At 46.2% G+C, this 18,030-nt stretch overlaps 1 protein-coding gene across 1 annotated transcript in view; it reads left to right on the top strand.

Annotated features, from left to right (window-relative positions):
• Positions 1–18,030, top strand: part of NLRP5 (NLR family pyrin domain containing 5) — a 32,372-nt gene that overhangs the window by 6,478 nt on the left and 7,864 nt on the right. The window contains exons 3-10 of the mRNA XM_078439230.2: positions 536–592; positions 4,041–4,131; positions 4,437–6,092; positions 6,885–7,055; positions 9,006–9,173; positions 11,060–11,230; positions 13,174–13,344; positions 16,193–16,363. Of these exons, the coding sequence (XP_078295356.1) occupies positions 536–592; positions 4,041–4,131; positions 4,437–6,092; positions 6,885–7,055; positions 9,006–9,173; positions 11,060–11,230; positions 13,174–13,344; positions 16,193–16,363 (2,656 nt within the window). The remainder of the gene's footprint in view (positions 1–535; positions 593–4,040; positions 4,132–4,436; positions 6,093–6,884; positions 7,056–9,005; positions 9,174–11,059; positions 11,231–13,173; positions 13,345–16,192; positions 16,364–18,030) is intronic.

Genomic DNA, 18,030 nt, shown 5'->3' with positions numbered 1-18,030 from the left:
CAAGGGATACAGGAGTGCTGATGCAGAGGGGCACTTGTACCCCAACGTTTATAGCAGCTCTTTCAACAATAGCCAAACTATGGAAAGAGCCTCAATGTCCATCAACTGATGGATAAAGAAGATGTGGTTTACACATACAATGAAATACTACTTGGCAATGAGAAAGAATGAAATCTGGCCGTTTGCAGCAACGTGGATGGAACTGGAGGATATGCTAAGTGAAATAAGCCAGGCAGAGAAATGCAGATACCATATGTTTTTCACTCATATGTGGATATTGAGAAACTTAACAGAAGACCATGGGGGAGGGGAAGGGGGGAAAAAAAGTTACAGAGAGGGAAGGAGGCAAACCATAAGAGATTCTTAAAAACTGAGAATAAACTGAGGGTGTGTGGGAGGAAGGGGAAAGTGGGTGATGGGGATTGAGGAGGACACCTGTTGGGATGAGCACTAGGTGTTGTATGGAAACCAATTTGACAATTATATTTAAAAATAAAAGAATGGGGGAGTTTATTCTTCCTTCTCTCTTTTGCAGAAATTTCACAAGCTATAGAACAAGATGGTGCCACAGCAGCAGAGATGAAAGAACAAGGTAAAGAAATCTGATTCGCTGTGGGGTTTTTTTTTGGTTTGCTTTTTTTTTTTTTTTTTTTTTTTTTTGGCCATCCTGGAATGGAGTTTGGCTGGCAGAGGAGTCCACTTTCCCATTGCTCATCTGCATTTGTCTCTGGTACATCAGTCTCCTCCCCCAAGAGCTCCTAGAATGAATCATCATCAAAGGCATCACATATGTCCGCTGTGATCATCTACAGTTACTTTGTATGAAGACACATTCCAAAGACCTGGGATTCTGGGGAAGTTGGGCATGAAGCGTAAGCTCGTTTGACAGGTGCTAAATATAGACAAGAGTAATCAAGCACTTTGTTCAGAAGTACTTGGCTAGTGGTGACCTCTTTTCCCAAGTCCTTCTGTCAACCTTTATTTTGTGAATACCTACCATTTGAAGAACTGATAGGAACATAGTGGTAAAATACATATACATATGGCCATATAGAGTTATATGTTAACTAAACCAAACAAAATACAAAACGATGAGATCCCAGGTGCCATGTTTGTATGAAACAGCAATTGACCAGTCAAGGAAGTGACAGCAGACTTCTCTGAGGAATATTACTTGAGGCTTTTTTCTTTTCTTTTCTTTTCTCTTTTCTTTTCTTTTCTCTTTTCTTTTTTCTTTTCAAGTTTATTTTGAGAGTGAGCGAGAGAAATCACGGGAGGGGCAGAGAGAGAAGGAATGAGAGAATCCCAAACAGGCTCCTCACTGCCAGCACAGAGCCCGATTTGAGGCTTGACCTCACAAAGCCTGACATCATGATCTGAGGCAAAATCAAGAGTCAGTTGCCCAACCAACTGAGCTACAAGGCACTCCACTTGAGACTTTTTGTTGAGCTATAATCAATGTACCAAAAAGTTCACCCTTTTAAAGTGTACGATTCAGTGTTTCTTTGCATGTTCACGGTGTTGTGCAAATAATCACCATTATGTTATTCCAGAGCATTTTCCTCTTCCCAAAAGAAACCCCAAACCCATTATCACTCTATATCTCTTCTTCTCCAAGTCCTATGAAACCACTAATATACTTTCTGCCTCTATGAATTGGCCTATTCTGGACTTCTATGTATGTATACCATACATATAAATGGTATCCTACAAGCGTGGTCTTTCATGACTGGCCTCTTTCATTTAGCATAATGTTTTCTATATTCATGTTGTAGCGCATACCAGCACTTAGCTCATTTCTACTGCTGACTAATATCCTGTTGTGTAGATAGACCACCTTTTCTTTATCTGTTCATCAGACAATGGACATTTGGGTTGTCTCTACTTCTTAGCTATTGTGAATAAAGCCACTATGAATATTCATGTACAAGGAAGTGTTGATGGACAGAAGTGATTTGACTTATGAGGTATTTGATAAAAGTTGGTGTTTGGGATTTCTGGGGAAAAAGTGTCAGGTGTAGTTCCTGCCTTTCCACTAGATAGCCTGATGGATGGTGATGCCAGGAATCAGTGATTTATTTGACTTTCAAGCTGGACTTTTATTCCACCTCTGTGACGTAACCTTTGTTAGCCTTAATCTTTCACTAGACAAATGCTTGAAGACCCGGAAGTTGCCAGTGTTGTCCATTTTCAGTTGAGATGAGTGGTAATAAATGCCAGTATTGACGACCTCTCTAGAATACTTGCCACGGGCCAGGTGCTATTCTCCATGTCTTATGATTATGTCATAGCATCCTACACAAGTCTCTTAAGGGAGGTATTAATATCCCCATTTTGCAGATGAACAAACCACCATAAGAGTGAGATGGGGCTAAAATTAGGTTTATGGAGAAAGCATTGAGGCAAACATCTGTTCCAAAGTAAGTCCACAAACAGAAGCTTTTGTCTAATTGCCACTTACAGGAAACTTATGAGGAGTTTCTTGTTGGAGGTAAAACATGAGTTTTTGACGCACTGAGTTTGAGGTCCCTGTGACCCTCTGAGGTGGTGAGTTGGACACATGAGCCTAGGATCTCAGGGAAGAAGTCAGCACCATTGAAGGAGATTTGGAACTATTGGTCACAGATGCAATACTTGAGTCCATGGGAGAAGAGGTGGCCAAGGGCGACCCAAATTCAACGCAGACGTACCTCCTTGGGGCTTCCTTCTCTCTTTGAAAACCTATAGCCCAGGAGCATAGTCTGTCCTTTGAGGATAATGCATCAGTCTGAGCTCAGCAAATAGAGGTTGTTCAGACCTCAAGGTCTGCTTCCTGCAGTTTTTTTTTTTTTATTTTTTTAATGTTTGTTTATTTTTGAAGGAGAGACAGCATGAGCAGAGGAAGGGCAGAGAGAGAGGGAGACACAGAATCCAAAGCAGGCTCCAAGCTCTGTGCTTTCAGCATAGAGGCCGATATGGGGCTCGAACTCATGAGCCATGAGATCATGACCTGAGCCGAAGTCGGACACCTAACCAACTGAGCCATCCAGGCACCCCTGCTTCCTATAGTTTTAATATAGGTGTCTTAATACCTTTCCCTATACAGAATAAGGGAGCTTAAGATTTAGAACTTCTGGGTAGACATTTTATGTAAAGATAGTCATTGCCTTATACACTTGTACAGAGAGGATCTTGTCATCTTTTTAAAAAAAAAAAATTTGTTTAATGTTTATTTATTTTTGAGATAGAGAGAGACAGAGCATGAATGGGGGAGGGTCAGAGAAAGAGGGAGACCCAGAATCTGAAACAGGCTCCAGGCACTGAGCTGTCAGCACAGAGCCCGACGCGGGGCTCAAACTCACGGATCGCAAGATCATGACCTGAGCCAAAGTCGGATGCTTAACCCACTGAGCCACCCAGGCCCCCCGGATCTTGTCATCTTTTTAAAAAATATATAATAGTATTACCAGCAAATGTAAGGACCCTGGCTTAGAGGAGGTTTTTTTTTTTTTTCATGTTATTGAGTACCTGTCAGACGTCAGAGGCTGTTGAAGAGTCTGGAGGTATGCAGATAAAGTGCTTTCATGGAACTTCCATCACAAGCTAGGGACTAGGCAAAAACCAGATGCATAAAATAACTGCCATTTGTGACAAGAGCTGGGATAAAAATAAAATCAGATAATGCGAAAGAACTATGGTTTGTAACGACAATAGTGGCCACTGATTGTTTTTGCCAGGCCCTGTGCCAATAAATTTTGAAGGCACATTCTCTCTTAAGTATTTATTCCAACACTTCAAGAGGATGTTAATCTCCTCTCAGAGGTGGGGAAACTGAGGCTCAGAAATTGACACCATACAAGAGAGCCTGGAATTTCAAGCAGGATCTGTCTGACTTCAGGGCCATGTCTGCCTCTTTGTGGCAGAGCAGGTTTTCCCATTGCATGGAGGTGTTTCTCCACAGCAGCCCAGAGCTGCCAGAGATCCATGCCTGTTGCAAGCCCAGAAATCAGTGCCGATGCACACACATCCTCAGCTCCCCTAAGCTTCTCTGCCTTTCATAGACTGCATAGTAGTGTTTGGCATAGATTATTCGTTTAACAAATACTTGAGTGTCTACAGGGTGTCAGGCATCATTCTAATAAAGATACAACAGTAAATAACAAAGTCCCTGCACAGAGTCTACTGAGGGGAGACAGACAAGAAACAAACAAAAACGTAATATGTCAGGTATTAAGTGCTGAACAAAAAGATGGGACTAAAGGGACAAGTAGAGGTATTTTGTAGGATGTTCATACACTTTAAGGAATTGACCTTTGCATGAAGGATGGAGGTTGTTATCAGCCCATTGCTAGGAAGAAACAAAAGAACCATGTACACATACATGCTCTAACTTAGGATCCGTTGATTCTAGGTCCAGGGGTTTGAGGACTTGTGTTTTGCTTTTTCCTGAAATCCAGACTTTCTTCTAACTTTGTTTCCTGTTTTTTCTTCTCCCTTCCCCTGTCCAACGTGGGCTGTGGAGGTAATACAGAGGACTACAAGAGTCACGTGATGACAAAATTTGCTACGAAGCTGGACGCACACCATGGTGTTGACAACTTTGCCTTTGACTGTCCAGAAATGCAAATACTGTTTGATGCTTTTAATCCAGACCAGAGGGGCTTCCGGCCTCACACTGTGGTTTTGCATGGGAAATCAGGAATTGGGAAATCAGCTTTGGCCAGAAAGGTCCTGCTGTACTGGGCGCGAGGTGAACTCTACCAGGAAATGTTCTCCTATGTCTTCTTCCTCCATGCCAGAGAAATGCCGTGGATGAGGGAGGTCAGTTTTGCAGAGCTAATTTGCAGGGAGTGGCCACACTCACAGGTTCCGGTGACGGAGATCATGTCCCAACCAGAAAGGCTTTTGTTTGTTGTTGATGGTTTCAATGACCTGGAATTTGCCTTCAAAGATGCTGACTTGGGTCTCTGTGAAGACTGGGGAGACAAGCAACCCATGTCCGTTCTGATGCACAGTCTGCTGAAGAAAGTCCTGCTCCCTGAGGCCTCCCTGATGATCACCGTCAGAGACACGGGCATAGAAAAGCTCAAATCCATGGTCCTGTCACCCCGTTACCTGTTAGTCAGGGGCATCTCCGTGGAGCAAAGGGTTCAGTTGCTCCTTAAGCACATGAAGAATGAGCATCAGAAGACGAAAGTCTTGAACTCGGTGGTAGACAACCACCCGCTGTTTAACGAGTGCCAGGTCCCCATCTTGGGGTGGCTCACCTGCGAGGCTCTGAATCTGCATGAGGCGTCGGGAAAGAGCCTTCCTCCTTCCTGCCAGACCCTCACGGGCTTGTACACCACCTTTCTGTTCCATCATCTCACTCCCCGAGACCCATCCCAGCGCTGTCTCAGCCGGGAAGAGAGAGCCACCTTGAGGAGCCTGTGCCGCATGGCGGTGCAGGGAGTGTGGAACATGAAGTTTGTGTTTTACGGAGATGACCTGAGTGTTCACGGACTCAGGGAGTCTGAGCTCTCCGCTCTGTTTCACATGAATGTCCTCCTCCGAGACAATGGCCACGAAAGGTGCTACACGTTCCTGCACCCCAGCATCCAGGAGTTCTGTGCTGCCCTGCACTACGTTCTAGAAGGACTGGAAATGGAGTGGGATCCCTACCCTGTGTTCATGGAGAACATAAGGAGCCTGATGGAGCTCAGACAAATCAGCTCCAATGCTGACTTGCTCCAGATGAAGCGTTTCTTGTTTGGCCTCATGAGCAAAGAGGTGATGGGGACCCTGGAAGTCCTGCTTGGATGTCCAGTCCCCCTGGTGGTGAGGCAGGGGCTTCTGGGCTGGATCTCCCTGCTGGGTCAGCAGCCCAGTACCCCCTCCCCTCTGGACTTCCTGGACTCCTTCTACTGTCTTTTTGAGACTCAAGATGAAGACTTTGTTTGCTTGGCATTGAACAGCTTCCAAGAAGTGTGGCTTCCAATGAACCGGAGAATGGATGTACTGGTGTCCTCCTTCTGCCTCCGGCATTGCCAGTATTTGCGGAAAATTCGGATGGATGTGCAGGAGAGCCTCTCAAAGGATGAGTTCACTGAGGCGCAGCCCCTGAGTCCCCAAGGGTGAGTCCTTCACTTGTGCCATTTTATTCTTCTTCTTATTATTATTAATGTTTGTTATTTACTTTTGAGAAAGAGAGAGAGAGACAGAGTGGAAGCGGGGGAGGAACAGAGAGAGAGGGAGACACAGAATCGGAAGCAGGCTCCAGGCTCTGAGCTGTCAGCACAGAACCCGACGCGGGGCCTGAACTCACGAGCTATGAGTCATGACCTGAGCCAAAGTCGGACGCTTAACCGACTGAGCCACCCAGGCGCCCCTGGATTTCCTGTTTTTCAAGCTGAGTAATACTCCCTGGTGTGCGTGCGTGCGTGTGGGTGTGTCACATTTTCCTAATCCGTTCATCCGTCAGCAGACATTTAGGCCGTTTCCGTATCTCGGCTGCTGTGAAGATAGCACAAATGCCTCTTCAGGGTGCTGCCTTCAATTCCTGAGTGTAAGTGGGCCTCCTGGAGCATCGAGTAGTTCTGCTTCTAACTTTCTGAGGAACATCCTTGTGAACCGCACCTTTTCCCGTTCCAGGGGGAGTTGGGATCTAAGGGCATATCTGACCATAGAGCTGGTGGCTCCAGGTCCCCTCCGCACACCCCCCTGGGGTGTCGGAATGTTCCGGAAGCAGGGTGGGTAGGCGAGCACTCACGCAAAGCACAAGGCGACAACGCTAAATGGGCCTCAGACCCTCGGAAGCCATCCGAGTCTTACCGTGATGGACGGGTCTCTTCTGACCCTGTTGTGACACCTGCTTGCGCTAAACTCCATCCCGTGGAAGCAAATGCTTCTTTCCTTCTCCAACGTAGGAAGCCGGTGAGGCGCCTTGCTGATGAGTGGTGGGGAGACCTCTGCTTCGTGCTCAGCACCCACCCAAGCCTGCGGCAGCTCGACCTGAGTGGCAGCATCCTGAGCGAAGGGGCCATGAAGACCCTCTGTGCCACGCTGAGGCGGCCAACCTGTAAAATACAGAATCTGATGTAAGGGTCCATGCCCTTGGCGTGGCTGTGTCACAGCTCTCCTCTCCCACCTATGAGAAAAGACCAATCTAAGAATGTAATCAGAGAGGATAAGTCCTGCAGAAGTTATAGGAACCGGGTCACCAGAAGCACACAAGGGGGGAGTAACTAGAGACCCTGTCAGGCAGATTCACTCAGCCTGGGTATTGAAGGATGAATAGGAGTTGGTTACTAGGGGGAAAGGTGAGGGGAGCTCATTTCAGGCAAGTGGGTAGAGGAAGATCAGAGAGGCTTTCCGTCAGTTCTTAATGCTTTTACGTTTGTTAATAAGGTAACAAATATTTGAACAGCTCGTAGGTTCCTGGGTCTGTGGTAGACCCCAGGGTGCTCACCAAGCACCTGGGGCACGAGACGACAATGCTAGTTCTACTGCGGACAGAGTCTATTCCAGACTCTTCCTTCCAAGCAAAGCACAGGTGACCCCCAGACCGGAGCAAGTCAACTTCTGCACGCATTTTCCCCTTCTTGCCTCTATCTCCTCCCTAAGTAGTTTCCTTAAGCTGGGCTGTGCCAGGGAGGCAGGCGATGCCAGAGTACTGACAGTGCCCTGTTCACCTCCGTCCTATGCCAGACTCCTCTGCCAGCCTTATCTTAGCATTTTCCCTGGACACCCCTTCCCGCTAAGCAGTCCCTGCTCTCCGCTCTTGCCCGTGATGTCCTAGAGTTCCTGTCATCACGATATCTGTAATTCAGCAGGAATACATCGAAATGGTAACGGGATTCGGGCACTACAAGGGTCTTAGGTAAATCCTTTGCCTCCTCTCCTATTTCTCTAATTAACTACTTTCACATCTCCTGAACTTTCCATGCAACTATATGCATATATTGGCAAATGACTTTTTTTTTTTAAAACCAAAGTTAACACCTTAGACTCCTTTTTGCAACATATAACTTCTCTGTTCAGCTTGAACTTGATCATATCTGTTTGCAGTTCTGTTGGTTTTTTTTTTTAAGATTTTATTTTTAAGTGCCCTCTACACTCAGCGTGGGCCTTGAATGCACAACCCCAAGATCAAGAGTCACGTGTTCCCGGCTACTGAGTCAGCCAGGTGCCCCTGTAGCTCTGTTCTCAATGGACCGTCCTGAATTTCATTCTTCAGCATAGCTGTCTTGTTCAGCTCTTCACTGAGTGTCCCCCCACGAGATTAAGCTCCGTGAGAACGTGCAATATTAGCATCATTTAATACTGTGCCCACCGCCTCCTGCATCATAGAGGTTCAAGTATTTGTTGCTTTAAAAATTTTTTTAACGCTTATTTATTATTGAGAGACAGAGAGAAACAGAGCATGAGCAGGGGAGGGGTAGACAGAGGGGGAGACACAGAATCTGAAGCAGGCTCCAGGCTCTGAGCTGTCAGCACAGAGACCAATGCAGGGCTCAAACTCACAAACCTCAAGATCATGACCTGAGCCAAAGTCGGTCACCTAACCAACTGAGCTACCCAGGCGCTCAAGTATTTGTTGCTTTAAAATTGAATAAATTAGGGGCACCTGGCTGGCTCAGTCAGTGGAGTGTGTGACTCTTAATCTCAGGGTTATGGGTTTATGCCCCACATGGGGTGGAGAGATTAAATTTTTTTTTGATCTTTAAAATTAGGGGCACCCGGGTGGCTCAGTCGGTTGAGCGTCCGACTTCGGCTCAGGTCATGATCCCTTGGTCCGTGAGTTCGAGCCCCACGTCAGGCTCTGTGCTGACAGCTTGGAGCCTGGAGCCTGCTTCCGATTCTCTGTCTCCCTCTTTCTCTGCCCCTCCCCTGCTCACGCTCTGTCTCTCTCTTCAAAAATAAACATTAAAAAATAATGCAAATAGTGAGAGATAAGAGAGTTGTAATACAAGAAGAGGAACAAGGGAAAATTGAGCTATAACTGTCACTTATGTCTGATGCATCGTTGTCTTTTCTCTCTTCGGTAGATTTAAAGGTACACAGGTTACCCTTGGTCTTCATCATCTCTGGACGACTCTCATTTCCAACCGTAATATTAAATACCTGAGCTTGGAAAGCACCCACCTGAGGGAAGAAGATCTCATGATGGCGTGCAAAGCGTTAAGACACCCAAACTGTTTGCTGGAGTCTTTGAGGTAAGTTCTGGGGATGGCTTTTGCTTTTTTTATTTTGGTTTTGCCAATGTTGTCTTTACCTTTTTTTTTTTTTTAATGTTTATTTATTTTGAGAGAGACAGTGTGAGCAGGGGAGGGGCAGCGAGAGAGAGAGAGAGAGAGAGAGAGAGAGGGAGGGAGGGAGGCAGGGAGGGAGGGGGGGGGAGAGAGAGAGAGAGAGAGAGAGAGAGAGAGAGAGAGAGAACGAACATCCCAAGCAGGCTCCATGCCATTAGCACAGGGCCCACCGTGGGGCTCGATCTCACAAATCATGAGATCATGACCTGAACCGAAACCAAGAGTCGTTCGCTGAACTGACAGCCATCCGGGTGCCCCTGCTTTTTTTTTTTTTTTTTTTTAAATAATTGTTCACAGCAAGTTGCAAAACTAGTAGGAAGACTGCACGATCTGGAGGTGGATGGTATGGATGCTTGTGTAGCACCGTGGATGTACTTAATGCCACACACCTGTACAAACTTTGTGAGGCATATTTCCCCACAATAAAAAGGTAACTTTCAGTGCTTCACAAAGATAATCCAATTTGGGGCAACTGGATGACTCGGTTGGTTGAGCGCTCAACTTGAGCTCAGGTCACGATCCTGTGATTGTTGAGGCCAAGCCCCAAGTCAGAGCCTGCGCTGACAGTGAGGAACCTGCTTGGGATTCTTTGTCTCCCTCTCTCTGACCCTCCCCTGCTTGTGCACTGTGTCCGTCTCCCTCAAAATAAATAAATAAACTTTAAAAAAATTAATTAGATGACAGGAACCCTTGAGCCAATTTCTCATTGTTGTATCTTCCATAACTAACAGTGTGATGTCAAACCCAGGGATGCTGACACAGTGACCAACGTGTGTATGTCGTTTTGTGTCAATTTGTGAAACGTGCAGATTTGTAAAACCACGCCGTACCCAAGATCCAGAAGTGCCATCAACCCCGTTCCCTTTTGCAACCACACCATCCGTAATCGTACAGTATGTCACTGCCCTGTGACTGGACTGTTTTCAATCAGCCAATTCTTCCCGATCCAGCATCCATGCTGGTTCCTTTTTAGTGCTGAGTACTTCCTATCTGGTAGCACGGTACAGAACAGTTAGGTAACCGTTCAACTACCCGGGGACGTTCTGTTCATTTCCAGTTTGGGGGCTGGTACCACAGTTTTGTAAATCCTGGGCGTGTGTTTTGTGGATTAGATTAACTTGGTCAAAAGACACCGCTACTTGGGATGCTTATGAGACGCTGAGGGAGCAAACTTGCAAAGCTGTACACAAATAGGTCCTATAGACCTAACGCACAGTGTAATAATCATAGACAGCAAGGTTGTATTACAAACATCAAAACTGCGAAGATACTAGATCTGAATCATTCCCACCCCCAAAAAAGAAATAATGGTGCTCACTAATGCTTACAATGGCAATCCTACTGCAGTACATAAATGTTTCAAATCAGCATGTTTATGCCTTAAACTTACCCAATGTTACGTGTCAGATGTATTTCAACGTTTTTTTAAGTGCAAACGTATAAAACATTGGCTGGCGATCATTGATCTGCATAAAAGAATGCTGGAGAGAGGGGTGGCCAGGTTGGGCGGGGTGGGGCAGGCACAGGTAAGTAAAGTTGGGAGACTGGCTTACTCAGAAGAGGTGACATTCAAGAGACCCGAATGGAAAAACTGAACCACATAAAGACGTGGGGTTGGAGGTGGGGGTGGGGGATGTTGCAAGCAGAAGAAATAGCAAATGCTCAGACCCTGAGTCTGGAGCAAACAGTGTCCAAAAATCAGCAAAAAGGCCAGCGTGGCTGGCATGCAGGGAAACGGGTTGCTTTATGGGCAGAGACGAGACTGTGTTTCGTGTTGCCTGTTTCTGCAGGTTGGATCACTGTGGATTAACCCCCACCTGTTGCATGGTGATCTCCCAAATCCTTCTTACGTCCATCAGCCTAAAATCTCTGAGCCTAGTAGGAAATAAGATGACAGCCCAGGGCATAAAGCCCCTCTGTCATGCCCTGATTGCCTCACAGTGCACCCTGCAGAAGCTGATGTGAGTTGAACTTCTTTTCACCCGGGCTATTTCCTCTTAACTGAGACGGTCCAAGCGATGGGGAAGGAATTAGCTGATGCCTAAGCCAAGGGTTGGAATGGTAGTTGTGACCCCATGGGAGTGCCCCAATACTGAGGATAAAAAAAAAAAACACCCAGTAAATAACATCCGTGCCTTCGCCACTAAACTCTGAACCAATATGAAAGTCTAGGGGAGAGGCCAAGCTCATAGGACCAGCGAGTGAAACGGTGGTTGCCAGGGGCTGTTGGCTGGGGACCAAAGGGGAGAGGTTGGTTAAACACAAGTAAGTTCTGGGGAACTAACATACAGTGTTCAGCTTAGAGTTAGCAATGCTGTGTTCCCTACTGGCAAGTTTCACCCATGCCGAAATCCTGGAGAGTCTTAGGCTTGTGGCTGGAGCCACCATCTACGGTGTCTTTGAACACCAGCCTCTGTGCTGGATGTTCTCTTCTCATTAATCCCGTCTTCACAAACAACTGCCAGGGAGGAATTATTTTCATCCCGTTTGCTGATAAGGAAAAGAGAATCCAGAAGAAGGGAAATCTCTTGTCTAAGGTCACGTGGGGAATAAAAGGCAAAGCCAGAACATGAGCTCTGGTTGGATACCTAAGGGACTAATCTATTACTTGGAAATTTCCCCCTCAATATCCTACCATGTGGGCAAAGTTGTTTCCCTCATCACTCTCAAAGCATGCCATGGCAATAACCTCCCTTTTTCATGGGGAGTTTGGTGGCTAAAGCCGTACCAAAAAAAGAAAACTAAGTGGCACAAAGTACCCTTCAAAGTCCTGAGTGGGATTCGGGGCGGGGGGGTGGGGGGCAGAGAATCACATGAGAAGCCAACACGTCTTCTCTTCCTCGGTCTGTAAGGGAGGGGGAAAAAAACTTTACCTCTATCCTCTTGGGTGCGATGTCTGAGGCCTACAAATTAAACTGATGATTGACAGGGGAAAGTACCGACCAGTTTTATTGGTGGTACTTCTTTTTTAATGTGCCTGGGGGCTTCACAGAAAAGATGTGAGGAACCCAAAGGAGCGGGCAGACTTGAGCTTATATATCATTATAATAACATATGATAAATAGTGGAAGAGTAACTAGATAAAAGGGGTATGATAAATTGTGGGTAGGTGACTAAGAAGTATATGGGGGGACCTAACGGTAGATAAAGTTTATAGGATAAGTCACCTCAATGTCATGCCCATCTTTGGTGACAAGTGTCCTTCTCTTTCTGGAATCGAAGAGGAGGGACGCATGCACAAGGGAAATTCGTGCCCTGTTTTTAGGCAGGTGAGGGAGAGCAGAGAGCTCTTCCTGTCTCTGCTTTTTCTCAGATGCTCTCAGTTCAAGATCATCCTTATGCCAAAGTGGCATATTTCAGGCTTACATATCCTGACCCCCTTCTAATCCAACCCACATAGCATTTCTTCATCGAAATAAATCACTGTCAATAATATGGAGTAAGTGCTTGCTGTATGCACAGCTCTGAGCACCTTAGAGGGGTTAACTTATCTAACTTCATCACGAGCCCCTGCCAGAAGCACCATTAAACTCTTCTCTGCAAGTACTCCTGCCTATGAAGCTTTGAGAAACCAATGGGATAGGAAGGTCAGCTTCCAAACAGGAAGGTCACTAATCCAGCAACACCTCCCACCACAGTACGTGCGAGGAGCAAAACAACTGGACGGAGAGCGGCTGGCATCGCCCGTGTGTTTCCCGTTGGGGCTCACGGCAGATCTAGTCACCCACATCATTTAAGTGGCGTTGACTTTGCAAGTTAAATGCAGATATAATGTGATGTCGCCCTATAGCGGCAGGGGCATGCCAGCCACGGGGGTGACCTCTCCTTCCCCTCCTTGCCAGGGAGGGAGGGATGCAACTTGAACAACCTCACCATTCCCTTCTGGGGGGCTCTCTCCTTGCAGACTGGGGAACTGTGGCCTCACAGCTGCCGACTGCCAGGACCTGGCCTCAGGCCTCACCAGCGGCCAGAGTTTGACACACCTGTGCCTGTCCAGCAACAGCCTGGGGAGCGCAGGCATGAATCTGTTGTGTCGAGCCATCAAATCCCCCAACTGTGGGCTACAGAGGCTGATGTGAGTCCGACTCCCTTCCCTGGGAGATGCACTGTTTTATTACAAGCAGCACGTATCACCTGCCGAACACAAAGCAGAGGGGAACACTGTTGTCATGATGAAAGGAACTTAAAAGGGCTGTGTCCTGTCCCGCACCCCGATTTCCTCCTTCCGTGGAACATTCCATTTCTGCCTCTGTTTTCTTTCAGTGGGAAATCATCATTCACCCAAAGGCAGGCAATTCTCCTTACTGTCACCACAGTCACGTTCTGAAAAGTCACCATAAACACAGAACCGTTGCTCCCATGGGAAACATGGGGTTAGGTTCCTGGGTGCCTCTGGTCACGTTTTCCTCTACCAGTCGATCAGTGCCTAACCTTGCTTTGTGCGTTTCTGTTTAAAGACCCCTTATTTAATGCATATTGTTGATTCGTTAGCATTGAGCTCAGGGCCAACAGGGCCATCACTCATGCCTGGAGGAAGCTATTTTCTCCACTCCTAAGCACAGCCTTCTTGTGCGTGGACACAGTGGGCAGCACTTCAGCACTAGACATTACCACTGCATTTTAAACAACAAAAGCCACAAAAACACGAAAAAACGTGGCACTGAGTGAAAAGGATACTTGTTTATGATGAATTTGAAATGAGTTCAGCCTCAGCTGGGAGCGGGTGCCTTGGGCAGCTCAAAACTTTCTCTGCTCTGCACGTGCACGCGTGTCCGTGAAGGACCGTGAGCACCGTGCTTAGGGGTTTTCAGGGTAGCAAATAACTTTGAGCAGGCAAATTTGCAAACACAGAATCCAAGAATAATGAGGCTCGGCCACATTCATAAACTCTCTTAGTTGCTAGAGACGCAGAGATGGTAAATGTGTTCTCTAGGTTCACAGAGCTTAGATTCTGGTAGGGAGAGCTGGATAAGGGAGATGTTTAGACGATGGTAATGGTGGCACAGGGTTGAGAGCCACAGAGGCAGCGTTCCTCGGCTCCAGGGAGGGACCCGCACACAGTCAGGCGATGCTGTGTACTCTAGCTGGGTTACAAGAAGATGTCTCAGTAACTGCTTTAAAAACTGCCACCCCGTGTTGCCAAATTACTCTTCTAGCCTCCATCTTTGGTGTGGGAGTGAGAACGAAAGGGTTTTGTTACACCTGTTCCATACCATCAGTTTGCCTTGCTGGGGTCATTTTGTTTTATGCCATCTCACCCCGTTGACCAATCAGTTCACCAATAACTCTGTAAAAGCAAAAAACTGATCTAGGCTGATGGTGTACCTGTAGCCATAAATTCTGTTAAAGAATATAACTTTAATGTTCATGTCTCTTAGAGTGAGTTCTAAGTAGTGATGGGATATTGAGTATAGTAGACAGAATAGTGCCCCTCCCCCCCCAGATGTCGGTGTCCTAACCCCTGTAAATACATAAACTCACATGGCAAAAAGGACTTTGCAGGTGCAATTAAGTTAAGGATCTCGAGATGGGGAATGGTCTAGGATTCTCTGTGCAGCCCTAATATTAACAAAGAGGTTTTAAAAAAAATTTTTTTATGTTTATTTATTTTTGAGAGACAGAGACAGAGCACAAATGTCAGGGGCGGGGGTGGGCAGACAGAGAGGGAGACACAGAATCCAAAGCAGGATCTAGGCTCTGAGCTGTCAACACAGAGCCCGACACAGGGCTAGAACCCACGAACCGCGAGATCATGACCCAAGCTGAAGTCAGATGCTCCACTGACTAAACCACCCAGGTGCCCCTCAAAGGGGATTTTATAAGAGAGAAGAGGAGAAGAGATGTGGTAACAAAGGCCAGAGGATGTAACTGCTGACTGGAGACTGGGAGTAAAGAATACGGGCAGCCTATAGAGGTTAGAAAAGGCAAGGAGCAAAGATTATCCCCTCGAGCCTCCAGAAGGCACACAGCTCTACAGACACCTTGAGTTTGCTCCAGTGAGACTCTGAACTCCAGAACCACATGATCATAAATGTGTGTTTTAAGCCACTAATACTGTGCTGATATGTTATAACAGCAATAGGAAACTAACACATTGAGTGTGAAGGAAAATTAAAAACAGGGGATCTTGAACGGCATCCGGAACGTGCATCATACCGGGCATCAAGCTTTTACTTAAATTCCAGTCCCTTAACATGCAGCATAATTTTGTTTTCAGCAATAGAATTCAGTGATTCATCACTTACATACAACACCCAGGGCTCATCACAAGTGCCCTCTTTAATCCCCATCACACCCATCTAGCCCATCCCCCCAACCAATACCCCTCCATCAACCCTCAGTTTCTTGGCTATCGTTAGTCTTTTGTGGTTTATTTCCCTTTTGTCCCCTTCCCATATGCTTATCTGTTTTGTTTCCTAAATTCCACATATGAGTGAGATTATATGAATTTGTCTTTCTCTGACTGACTTATTTCACTTAGCATAATACATTGTTCCATCCACGTTGTTACAAATGGCAAGATTTCATCCTTTTAGTGGCTGAGTAATATTCCATTGTATGTATATACCACATCTTCTTTATCCATTCATTAGCCAATGGACATTTGGGCCCTTTCTGTACTTTGTCTATTGTTGATAGAGCTTCTATAAACATTGGGGTGTATGTGCCCCTTCAAATCTATATTTTTGTATCCTTTGGGTAAATACCCAGAGGTACAATTTCTGGGTTGTAGGGTAGTCCTATTTTTAACTTTCCAAGGAACCTCCATACTGTTTTCCAGAGCAAGCTGAAAGGTTCTTAAGTACCCCCATAAATATCCCCCTCCCAAAGCAGGAATAAATTGGGGCCAACAGAAGTTGCCTCCCCAAGGTTACCCCAAGTCCTGAGTACGCCTTCCTCTCTCCCTTGTGTGTTCCCTGCAGACTAAAAGAATGTAACCTGGATGTCACTGGCTGTGGCTTTCTTGCATTTGCACTTATGGGCAACAGACATCTGACACACCTGAGCCTCAGCATGAACCCCTTGGAAGATGACGGGGTGAACCTTCTGTGTGAGGTCATGATGGAGCCATCTTGTCGCCTCCAGGACCTGGAGTAAGTTTCAATGGTTGTTGGGGGCCAACTCTACCATATTGGGGCCTGGGGTTCCTAGAAAGTCAAGAGATGTGAGCAGGAAGACTGGTACCAAAAATCAGTTCTGGGGTCAACCAGATGCTCATGTGTTCTGGGGTACACTACAGTGAGTGTGGGAAGGACAGAGAGATGAGTCCAAACAGAAGCCCCAAGACAGGATCTTTGCAGCTTAGGTCGCCCTTGGTTTCTAAAACCTGTTCACTTCTCAGAGGACTTCTTTTTGTCCTAAGTTACTCTTCTGCTGTTCGTTCTGTATGTAGGGCGAAAACGGAGGGGCTCTCTCTCTCTCGATACCTTTTCACTCCCTTTTACTGGAACGTTTCTATTTAATAAGAGTATTCCATCCTTAAACAGACTACAGGAAAGTTAAAAGGTCTCAATGAGAGGAGATAAATCCCCAATTCATAACCAAGCAGTAAGCGCTGTTACTCCTTTGGCAAATTCCTCCCAGATGCATAAATACCATTTAGTGTTACAAAGAAAGGATCTCAGCAGTTACCACTGGAGGCTTTCTTGCCCACGTGGCAGGCACAGGGCTCTATATATTTTGCATGTGAAGTCTCATGTAGCTCCCCTACCAATCATTCCCAGGGGAAACCAGAACTCCCAAGGAGCCAAAATCTTGCCTTTGGTCTCACATTCTGTCCCCCAAGGATCTGCAGACCATAGTAGTAGCTAAGTATTCCATTTAAGGAGGCATGATACCTTTAAAAAAATCCCCTAAAGCTAGACACTGAGCTTATGGCCAATGTTTTAGTCATATGTACCTTGCAAATCTTTATGTAATTGGTAGCACCTTCTCTTCAATTACAAAAATAGAATTAATGAACCAAAAAGTAAGACCATTTTAAGACCTCTTCCTCTCCAATAATACATAATAGAGAGGAATTGGATAGAGATCATAACCCACAAATCAGAGTTCCGCCCCCCCCCCCCAAGCATTAATTCTTACGTTTGTTTTCATGAAATTGGCATATCAAGCCCTACTTTTGTATGGAGTAGAAACTAAAGCTTAATCAATTGGAGATGACATCTCTTTGGGATTACATTTATGTGCTGGGGGGTTATCTGGTCCTCACCTCATCATTTATCCATGCTGACATCCAAGACCTGGTCATTCCCACCTGATCTGCAGGTGTGGGCCCTAACAACCGTGTTCTTGCTCATTCTTGGTGTGAATGCCTCATGAAGAAGGACTCTCTCATCCCCGATGGGATCGTTCATTTTAAAATGAAAATAGGAGACAGTGAAGCTGTTCCCATCATTTCTACTCAGATGAGTCAGCCGGTCCTTACTGCAGGGGCTCTCTCGACTCCCACCTTCATCATTCCTACTGGGAACAGAAGCACAAGACGCCTCTCCTTTCAGACCCCAAACCTAACTCGCATTTCAGTAGCTTCTGTCCTCTGTCATCTTTTCTCGCTCCCTCAGGGCTCTGTCCTTTGTCACGGACTCTACCAACTTCCCTCTTGTGGTTTTTTTTTTTTTTTTTCTGTCTCTTTCTTCTCATCCACCAGGGAGAATCCTTACCCATCTCCAGGTGGGAAGCAAGCTCTGATGTGCTTGTTTCTTTTTTTCCAAAGATACCTCCAGCCACATCACATACTTTCCCCACCTGCCACTATCTC

This window comes from Panthera onca, chromosome E2, assembly GCF_046562875.1.
Source record: "Panthera onca isolate mPanOnc1 chromosome E2, mPanOnc1 haplotype 2, whole genome shotgun sequence".
NCBI classification, from domain to species: domain Eukaryota; kingdom Metazoa; phylum Chordata; class Mammalia; order Carnivora; family Felidae; genus Panthera; species Panthera onca.
The sequence above is the reverse complement of the archived record's forward strand: the minus strand, read 5'-3'. Positions and strand labels throughout refer to the sequence as shown.